Source organism: Podarcis pityusensis (genome assembly GCF_964106645.2).
Source record: "Podarcis pityusensis genome assembly, chromosome: 9".
NCBI classification, from domain to species: domain Eukaryota; kingdom Metazoa; phylum Chordata; class Lepidosauria; order Squamata; family Lacertidae; genus Podarcis; species Podarcis pityusensis.
Genome location: NC_138034.1, coordinates 54,401,325 through 54,412,364, shown reverse-complemented (window position 1 = coordinate 54,412,364; position 11,040 = coordinate 54,401,325). Strand labels below are relative to the sequence as shown.

General features: G+C 43.5%; 1 protein-coding gene across 1 annotated transcript in view; it reads right to left on the bottom strand.

Moving 5' to 3' along the window:
- Positions 1-589: 589 nt before the first annotated feature.
- Positions 590-11,040, bottom strand: part of DKK2 (dickkopf WNT signaling pathway inhibitor 2) — a 59,845-nt gene continuing 49,394 nt past the window's right edge. The window contains exons 2-4 of the mRNA XM_081020411.1: positions 9,419-9,569; positions 7,716-7,865; positions 590-3,923 (exon numbers count right to left, since the gene is read on the bottom strand). Coding sequence (XP_080876537.1) covers positions 3,673-3,923; positions 7,716-7,865; positions 9,419-9,569 — 552 coding nt within the window. The 3' untranslated portion in view covers positions 590-3,672. The remainder of the gene's footprint in view (positions 3,924-7,715; positions 7,866-9,418; positions 9,570-11,040) is intronic.

Here is an 11,040-nt window from a genome sequence, read left to right as displayed (position 1 = left end):
CCAGCTGCCTGCGGAGATCATCTGTTAGGGTGACCAGAGCCGTCTCAGTCCCATGACCAGCGCGGAAGCCGGACTGGAATGGATCCAGAGCCAATGTTTCATCCAGAAACCTACCAAGCTGTTCAGCAACCGCTCTCTCAATCACCTTACCCAGGAATGGAAGATTCGAAACCGGGCGGTGATTGGATAGATCTAAGGGTTCTAATGATGTTTTCTTTAAGAGCGGGCGCACCACTGCCTCCTTCAGTTCCCCTGGGAATATCCCGGTGCCAAGGGACAAATTGATGATATCCCCCAGGGGGGCCCGCACCTCGTCTGGACACGCTCTAATCAGCCAAGACGGGCACGGGTCGAGAGGACAGGTGGTGGGCTTTCCAGCTCGGAGAAGTCTGTCCACATCGGCTGGGGAAATCCGGTCAAAGTGGTCCAATACTGGACGCAACCCCATTTTAGGGTGACAGCTCAAGTGATCTTTGTTTTTTAATTGTTTCAGCAGTGGAAGAGGACTCTGTGGGTACAGGGAGGGCCTCAGGTGCTGCATTGGCAACGCCCCGAATGTGAGGAAATGAGCAAAAAATACAAAGACAAATGTGGGCAAAGGGACATTTTAATATATTTAATCTTTTTATACATTTCTTTCTAAATTACAAAGTCGACAAGTTGCAAGTATAGTTTGCTGCAAAAAGCTTTCTGTACGAAATATCTTCTATAAGAAAATACATCTCATTAAACATTTCCTGTAAATAAATTACTTCAAATGCTAGTTCTTGCAGGAGAGTTATGGGAAGGGCATGCAGAAGCCATCAGATAATGCTTAAATGAGTGGGAGCTTTACTTTGGCTGCGCTGAGGGACACCAACTCCTTCCTGTAGTCTCACAGAGGCAAAAGGATTTCAGATACGCACTTCCATCCCTTAAGGGCGGTCAGAAATGAAAATGTCTTATTGAAACTGTACATTTTTCCAGCCTTAGTCTTGTTTTCATTGCAGTAGAGCCATGGCGGAAACCTGTAGTTCTCCATGTGATGCAGTGGGGAGGAAACTGGGGCTCTCTACCCCTAGACAGCACAGAGACAATGGTAAGAGAGGCGGAAGAGGTTTCCCACCTCTCCACTAAAGTAAGCCAATTACAGTTTCCTGTACTCAGCCTTAAAATAAGTCCCAGTGAGATACAGAATTAAGCCTTTGCTTTTTGGAGTTTACATAGTCCTTTCTAAATAATATTATTATTTAGAAAAATATAACCATGGGCATAATCCCTCTGGCCTAATCTTAGTTAGTTTGCTTCTGTTCTTAGCTACTGATATGTTGCTATCAACAGGCAAACTACATGTTGTACACAAATGCTAGAAATGAAGACCTAGCTGTTTTTCAATGAAAAAGAACCAGAAGGCTGAATTTTCGAATGAAGTTGTGCATGGAAAGAGAGAGGTCAGTCTGCCATTTTCCCACCACTGTTTTCTCACTCAATATGCTCCCCAAGCCGCTGGTCCTCCAAATGTTGCTGGACTTCAACACTCATCAGCCCAGACAGCATGGCCAAGGGTCAAGGAGGATAGCCATTGGTAGTCCAGTAGCACTAGGCAGGCCACAGGTTCCATGCCCTATCCTGAATATTGTTCAGTGGTGTTGAGGTCAAAGGGCTGGACCCAGGATATATATGCACTATGCTCTTAAAACTATTTCATTGTCATGGCTTTCTTTGAAGTCCATCAAAGTAGAATCTTAGAATAATTTTCAGCACTCTCCCTAAAGGACAGTTAGTAAAGAAGCCTTGGCAAATGGACTGGTTCAAATCCAGTTTCTATTTGTAGTGTAGACACATGCTCCTAGATAATTTTAGGTACCTTCCAACCCTGTGGTTTGATAATGACATGATAAATCATTCTCCTTATTCACAAATATATGAGAGTTACTTTTTAAAAAAATAGAGATAAAGAAAATGTAGCATAAGGCTTGCGTTTACTGAGAAATTTCGATACTGGTTACAAATAGACCATAATTTTAATGGCACATTGTCATAAGGTGGCTATGGGAAGCGGGGAAAATATGGCTTGTGGAAAATGAGATAGCCAGGGAACCCCTTTTTCATTAGACTGCTTCAGATGCGTCATTTTCACATAGATACGATCACACTGCTGTTGCAAATGGCACATGGTAGCAGGAAAAAACTCAGTCTAACACACACACACACACACACACACACACACACACACACACCCCGCCTCTGAGTAGCATTTAAAAAAGGAATACCCTTCTCTTCTCCAATCAACAATATTTCCTGGAGAGTGATCCTACCCCTTTTCAAGGCTCCAATGCTTACACAAATAACACATTTGAAAAATAAGTGAGTATAGTAAAAGAAAATGCAAGAATGTTAGAAGGGTGGTGGTAGAATGATTGAACAGGTCACCATTCATCTTTGTCAGTCCATTAATACTGTGGCGGTGATAGTGAACACTGGTATCCACTACAGTCAATGGGAATCCAGTATCTAGTGATAATATCCACATTCCAAATATTTGCAAGTCTGAGTTGTTATATTGTATCATGTGATGTCATTTGCTGATCACACTTTGGGCCTCCATGTCCATCTTGTTTTCTTTTCATTCCACCCCTGTTGCTGCTGGCATAGGATGCTTCCATTTTAAGTTCTCCAAACCACAGAAGATCTGTACTGAAAGCCCTGTTGATGCTGTTATTTAGTAGTACACACAGTCAATGGACGCTGGATGCCTCCGCCAGAGGCAAAGCTGAAAAACAGTTCACAATACAACCCACAATTCCCCACTATTTACAGCTAGCAGCTCAGCATACAATTCTGCTCAGAATGCATTCATGGACACTTTGCTTTTTTCTTTGTTAGCCCCCTGTGTGCTAGCAGTAAACTGAGACAAAAAGAAGCCATTGGCTATGAAGATAAAATTATTTGGGTGTTGTGGTCCAAATGCTTAACAGTATGCAAATCAAAAACATCATGCCTGCTTTATTACCTCTGTTCAAGGCAGATTTTGCCAGGCACGTGTGTTGTGTGTGTTTGTGTGTGTTTGTGTGTGTTTGTGAAATGAGTGAGATTTTTCTATTTGCACTGCAGTCTTCCATATGTAGCCCTTGTTTGGCAGGAAAAGATTTCTCATTCAGGTGACAGCCTTTGGTTGTTCATGGGTAATGTTAACAGATAAAGACATGTATGGTAATTTTCCCCTTGGCCTCTGATAGCTTCAGTTTACTAACATGGTTTTTTGTTCAGTACCCAAGAAGGTGCCGATAGAAAAGTCATTTGGCAAAGCACTGCTTTGTGTTGTAAATATGTCATATAGCAATATTTTACAATCATAATGGGGGGGGGGGACCTAACCACAACCAATGTGGAGAATTCACAAAGCCATACGTCAAACATGAGTTAAATGTCAAATGTCATTGGCGCGGCGCTTTTCCACAAATGTCTGGCAGCATTGGCAGAGAGGCACCACGTCACAAATCAAAGGCCAGCTGCCACCGTATTCACCTCCAGGGCAGAAATATAATTCAGTTTGGGGTGTTGTTTCTTCTCACGACAATGGACACTTTGGCAATTTGTTTCTTATTTACAATCCTTGCATTCTACGATGCTGCAATGTGTACATTTTGCCAGTTCTTCACGGCCTGTGAATGACAGTCTCCCAGTCCACCATCAGATCTTCTGGCACACGTGAAGCCTCGCTTTGGAAGAGTAAGTGGCGTCTTTCCAGATTTTGCATGACAGCCCTTTGGCACAGTCACATCGCTGGAAAATCTCCAAGCCGTGGGACCCCTTCTTGCGTTGCTTGGTGCACACCTCCCCCTGGTGCAAGACGGGCTTGCAAATTTTGGTCCAGAAATGGCGAGCACAACAAAAGCCCTCAGTGCAGTCGGAAGACCTTAAGCAGGAGTCTCCTTCATGGCCTAAAGAAAGCAATTGCATAGTTAATATACAGGGAAGAAGAGCACGGAAAGGAATCAAACATGGGCTTTCTAAAAACAAAACTCGCAACACAATACAATTTAGGGAGAAACAATGCCAGAAGTGGGACCTGCGATGAAATTTTGTGCTATAGGCTTACCCACCAGCTGGAAGGATCCAGTTTGGATGACTTTAAAGAGGATTAGACAAATTCATGACTCCTGGCCATTATGGTTATGGTGAGAGTGTGCTCTTGTGCTCAGATCCTGCTTGCAGGTTTCCCACAAGCATCTGTTTGACCACTGTGAGAACAGGATGCTGGACTAGATAGGCCATTGGCCTGATCCAGCAGCCTCTTTTTATGTTCTTTAGCACCTTTTCCAGGCAATTTTACTCAAAGGTGACACAGACTTTAATGCTGGTAAGTGTGTCTAAGACTGCAACCTACTAGTCCAGTCCTATGCATGTAGGTTGCTAATTATTATTATTATTATTAATTATTATTATTATTGTTATTATTATTTATACCCCACCCATCTGGCTGGGTTTCCCCAGCCACTCTGGGCATCTACCAACCAAATATTAAAAATAGAATCAAACATTAAAAACTTCCCTAAACAGGGCTGCCTTCAGATGTCTTCTAAAAGTCAGATAGTTGTTTATTTCCTTGACATCTGGTGGAAGGGTGTTCCACAGGATGGGTACCACTACCGAGAAGGCCCGCTGCCTGGTTCCCTGTAACCTCACTTCTCGCAGTGAGGGAACTGACAGAAGGCCCTTGGCACTGGACCTCAGTGTCCAGGAAGAATGATGGGGGTGGAGACGCTCTTTCAGGTATACTGGGCCGAAGCTGTTTAGGGCTTTAAAGGTCAACACCAATACTTTGAATTGTGTTCGGAAACGTACTGGGAGCCAATGTAGGTCTTTCATGACCGGTATTATATGGCCTCGGCGGCCGCCCCCAATCACCAGTCTACCTGCCACATTCTGGATTAATTGTAGTTTCTGGGTCACCTTCAAAGGTAGCCCCATGTAGAGCACATTGCAGTAGTACAAGTGGGAGATAACTAGAGCATGCACCATGCTGGTGAGACAGTCTGCGGGCAGGTAGGGTCTCAGCCTGCGTACCAGATGGAGCTGGTAGACAGCTGCCCTGGATACAGAACTGACCTGCACCTCCATGGACAGCTGTGAGTCCAAAATGACTCCCAGGCTGCACACCTGGTCCTTAGGGGCACAGTTACCCCATTCAGGACCAGGGAGTCCTCCATACCCACCCACCTCCTGTCCCCCAAAACAGTACTTCTGTCTTGTCAGGATTTAACCTCAATCTGTTAGCCGCCATGCATCCTCCAACTGCCTCCAGACACTCACACAGGACATTCACTGCCTTCACTGGTTCTGATTCGAAAGAGAGGTAGAACTTTCTTCAGTGGGGCCTATCCAGGTAAGTGTGCTTAGGACTGCAGCTTTGATCAATTAAAAAAGACCTCATTCTTTCCCGTCATATTTATGAAGGAAACTCATTGCTGAATGTATGTATCGCTATCGCTGTATACAAGCAACTGATTAATTCAGTACGCTAGAATGGAGTAGTTCTGCATCTTGTGAAACTAAAGATTACGAAATGCACATTGCAAAACACTCACATGGCATTTTGGGGTTTTGAGAAATACGTTATAACCCACCCCGAACATTGTTTTTGCCATGGAAGTATGGGATATAAAGAGTTGTAGCCAAAGTTAGTTCTACTGAGAGATGACGCATTGAAACTACTAGACGTGACTGAGGTTCACTAATTTCAATGAATCTTCTTGGAATTGGATTATCGTTGGATGCAACACTCATAAACAAACAAACAAGCTTCCCTTGCCAAGGCACGAGACATCACAAAAGTGGGGATGATTCTTCTTTCAAATCAGGTGGCCACAGAAAGTTAAGATATGTCTCTGCAGCGGCACTCCTTGGGCTGTTCCAAGTCATCGCTCGCTTGCTTGGTGTGGGTGTCTTGTTTATGTACCAAAGAGGTGCATTACAAATGTGTCATTTGATCCTTTCAAGCAATGTGCTGCACGACTTTTCCACAGTAAATACCATTTACTGAAAAGGGGGGAGTGGGAGCATGCTGTTTTAATTCTTAAAAGTACACAGAGGAACAGAACGAAAACATGGGGAAATGGGAAGGGAGAGAGAGAGAGAGAGAAATCCTAGCCTAAACAAAAGGCTGCAAATAGTTACATAGGTGGCTATAACTGCAATCATATGCTCACTTTTCAGGGCATAAGCCCCGTAGGATGCAGCAGGGCTTTCTTCTGAGTAAATGCACTTGCATTGCAGGACTGCACTTTTAGGTCATTGTGGACACAGTTCCAACCACCCAAATTCTGTGGTGTGCACACACCCTTCCTTGGCTCCTCTTAGACACTAACCAGTTTATTACAGTATGAGCTTTCATACGCAAAAGGTTGCATGCTTAAGAGGGTTCACATCAGTACAACACAAGCTGTTACTAAGCTGGCTTTGGGGGCAGGTGTCTCTTTTTGGCTTGGCTAACCCCTAAACAGCATCTTAAAAAGCAGAGAAATCACCTTGCCAACAAAGGTCCGTATAGCTAAAGCTATGGTATTCCCAGTAGTGATGTCTGGAAGTGAGAGCTGGACCATAAAGAAGGCTGATCGCTGAGGAATTAATGCTTTTGAATTATGGTGCTGGAGGAGACTCTTGAGAGTCCCATGGACTGCAAGAAGATCAAACCTATCCATTCTGAAGGAAATCAGCCCTGAGTGCTCACTGGAAGGACAGATCCTGAAGCTGAGGCTCCAGTACTTTGGCCACCTCATGAGAAGAGAAGACTCCCTGGAAAAGACCCTGATGTTGGGAAAGATGGAGGGCACAAGGAGAAGGGGATGACAGAGGACAAGATGGCTGGACAGTGTTCTTGAAGCTACCAGCATGAGTTTGACCGAACTGTGGGAGGCAGTGGAATACAGAAGTGCCTGGCGTGCTCTGGTCCATGGGGTCACAAAGAGTCGGACATGACTAAACGACTAAACAACAACCACCCCTAAAAAGTAGTTCACCATTGTTCGTGTTCTTCCAATGGCATTTTTTTTATCCCCTTCTTTAAATTGATTTGTTTCTAACCTGCTTTCGGTCTTACCATGCAATATAGTTTTTACTAATCTTTGAATTATTGCTTGTCATTGCATTCATTGTCTTTAATAATTTCGTAAGCAGCTAGAATTTTTTTGATAAATGATAGAAATGCTTCAAATAATTAAGTAGAATATATGAGCATGTGCCCAAGACCATTCATGGAGTTTGATTTGAACTCAAAGCTACGCTGGTTCACCTGCTCAAGGGAACTCATTGCCAACTGATGTCATGCCCTCACCCTGATGCTCCTCCTCCATGTTTACTTGTTTGTTTACCTGCTGTCTCTGAGTGAGTAAACAGTGGCAGGAGAAAGGTAGAAGAGGGGCAGCCAATGTTTGCCTTCCCTTTCTCCTTTCAGAGGAAGAGGCTGCAGCTCAGTGGTAGAGCTGGAAATGGCTTAGGTTGGAAACCTTGCAGACCCGCTACTAGATAGGACAACACTGAGCTCAGTGGACCAGTGATCTGACTTGGTATGAGTCCCAGAGGATTAGTCCCAGAGGAAGAGGGCAAACAAAATGGGAAGCCAGGTACAGCCATACTGCACTCTCTCTCTCTAATGACAATGTTAAACATTTCACAGCAAAAAGCTTTTCAGAAGACCATCTCCTCAAGGCAGTTTATGGACAACAGGGCCTTACCCTTTGTGTGTGTCAGCTTGGTCTGCCCTTTCCCAAGATTTTGCCATCCCAAGTCCTTAGTGGGATAATGATTATTTTTCTTGTTGCGAGGTACTTCCAAGGCTGGGATGTGGGGAGTAAGAATGCTCTCAGTTACTGGTATACAAATACCTAGAAAGATGAACAGAATGAGTTACAATGGACGGGCTCTTGGGGGAATAGTATGGCAGAGGGCAATTTTCACAGAATGACACAGAGAAGAGCCTCTTTGCTGAAAGAAAGTACACTTACTTACTTATTTATTCATTTATTTATTTTCCTATATTGTCATTTATTTATTTGTTTGTTTGTTTGTTTGTTTGTTTGTTTATATGACAGTATAGGAATCATGAAATATCAGGGTTACACCATTAAAATCCTACAGATAACCATTAAAGTGGCTGGCTGGCTAAATAAATAAATAGCTAGCTAGCTAGCTGCAAAGGCATAAAAAAGTCCTCAAGAGACGCCTGAAAGTCAAAAGTGAGGATGCCCATTGAATCTCTGCTGGAAGAGTATTCCACAGCATGAGACAGGTGGCACTAAATCCCCAAGGTAAGTCCAGTTTAAGTTAAGTCCAGTCAGGTCTCTTTAACATGGCAGACAACTTAGCATTTTTTAGTATTAATGTGGTCTGAAACACCTGGAGGGCACCACCTTGACTACCCTTGGTATGGTAGATCGTTTTGTATTCGGTATCTCCGCAGTGCTTCACCCAGTCTTGTAAACGCTGGCCAGTATTAAATTTTCCCATCTAGCAGTTGGGGGTATTGAGAGGCTTGCCTAAATCAACCTCATGAGTTTGTGACTGAGATGAGATTATAATTGTTAATAATAATAATTCATTTAAATGCTGCCCATCTGACTGGGTTTCCCCAGCCACTCTGGGAGGCTTCTAACAATTATAAAACTACAGTAAAGCAACAAACATTAGGTCTACAGGATCTGTCTATTGATTCACCTAACAATCAGTACATAGGTACTTAAATTTGGTATTTCAAATTTGACAAGCTAACCTTTCTTTAATTTTTTTAAAAAGTTAATTTTACTTTGTTTTACCATTGGCAAATCAACAGGGCTCGTCCCTTCACTAAGTCTGTCTCCAGTTTGAGAGAACATGCTTTTATGCCTCCTTGCCTCTGAGAACCCTGCCTTAACGGGGTTTCTAATATGGAGGAGATTAGCCAAATGTGCTTCCAAGTCCATTTCAGATCTTCATGTTAAATAAGCGAAGGTCAGGGATGAAGGAGACTCACTTGTCAGTACTGGGGGCAGGTTTGATGCATTCACCCCATCCCTTCCCACTTTAGCCCTCACATGAGCAGGTTGAGCACCCGAAGAGGGCTTATATCTATGATTGTTAGATGAATCCACAGACAGATCCTGTAGACACATGTATTTCAAGTACACTTAATTAGTATATTGATTGTAAAACCCCATATTGATTGTTTTTATTGTTTATGTAGAGAGTTATGCAGAAATTCTGGTTTAATATGCTGGCTGTTTGCCATAATCAACAGTGACTGCCCAATCGATCCTGTAGACATCAGTTTTTGTGATTCTAGACTTCCCTACTTATTGACTGCGCAGTTCTAGAGTATGTGGGCTGAGCGTTGACGGAGAGTTAATACATTGAGCCATTCATGTTGTTAAAAGGGCATCAAAGTGGTGCATATAGTAGATACCATTGTTGCAGCGGTTCCCAGGGCAGCACATGCCGTCTCTGTGACAACGCTTCTTTTTCCTCCTACAAATCATGCAGGCAGACGTCGCTTGATGGGGACTGTGGCAGTATTTCCCAACTTCACACTCCTTGTCATTGGTGCAAGGGTAAGCCTGGGTGGTAGGAAGAAAAGAATGCAGTGATTCATTAAGAATACCTTGCCAAATATAAAATGGAACAAATGAAGAAACAAGTTAGAGTACAACCCAGGGTAATTCCAGATGTGAAACTTGAATGGCATTCAAACTGTAAAAGTTTAATGACACTCCAAGTCCTCGATTTATGACCCTGTAATCTTTATTGGTCATAACTGATGGCACAAAAACTTGCAGTCCAAAAGTATCCTATGTATTAGAAGACTATCAGAGATATGGAAGTTGCATTGGATCAGAAAGCCATTCAGGGTCAGATGGATTGCTGTTTTACTGAAAATATGTACCCACAAATATTTTTGGTGCCCCTTTGTGTTTCTCCAACCAATGGAAGGCAGACAACTTGGGCTGAAAGCATCTTGTCAAGTGGCAAGACTCATTTGCTCTCAGAATTAGTCACCAGTTAATAAATTCATATGAACCAGAACATGACAGCAGGAAATTCAGAGTCCAATCCTTAAACACACACACACACACACACACACACACACACACAGACACCATGCTCTTCAAATTGAATAAACAGTGCAAATTTCACATGTTTCTAACTATTTGATTCAAACTCAAATCACATGGCTTGCTTTGATAATTTGTACATGGAGGGTAAACAGAGAGTGTCAAGTGGTTTTTCAGAGAATAAGACATATAAGGAAGAAAATCATTCCAGGTTACATACATGGACAGGTGTTGCAAATGTAAGTTGTATTGGTCATTTCATATTGCTTATATTTTACAGATAAAACATTACCCCTATGTATAGTACATTTGAACAGATTTCTTTGTATGCATGAAGGCATGGCATGCACATGCAATACACAGCAGGATCAAAGTGATTCCCACTACATTGGCCCTAAAGGCAGGAAAAAAGAAAGTTAATTGTACATGTCCCACTGAAACTAAGTTGTGGTGACAAGAGACTTTAGAATGATATGCCACACTTTCCTAGCAACTATGAAGCCTTATACTGTATGTAGTCCTCAGAAGCAAGTCCTAATGCCTTCAACCAGGATTACTCCAAGGAAAGTGTGTGTGAATTTTCAGCCTTTGTTCAGCTTGTAGAGCATTTGGCTTCCAGCAATAATTGTATCCCAAAGACTCCTGGCCACTTATGATATCTAGCTTTCCAGGAACAAAGCAGGATCCAGGAGAACCTCAGGATTTGAACCTGCTGTGACAGAGGGAGCAACCCCAGCGGTGGAGCAAGCCGATTGGGCGCCTGGGGTGGTATGCATCCAGGGGCGGGGCCAGCCACCCCTGGGGTGGGGTGAGCTGGGGCAGGACACTCCGTGGGGCCTCCAAGGAGTCTGCCTGCCTCCTCCCACTCAGCCGCCCTACAGCTGGGAGGGAGGCAGTGGGTGGACCGTTTGGGGCAGCGCGGAATCTGCGGGCACCCATGCCACGCGTCACTCCCAGGAGAGACGTGTGGCTTGGG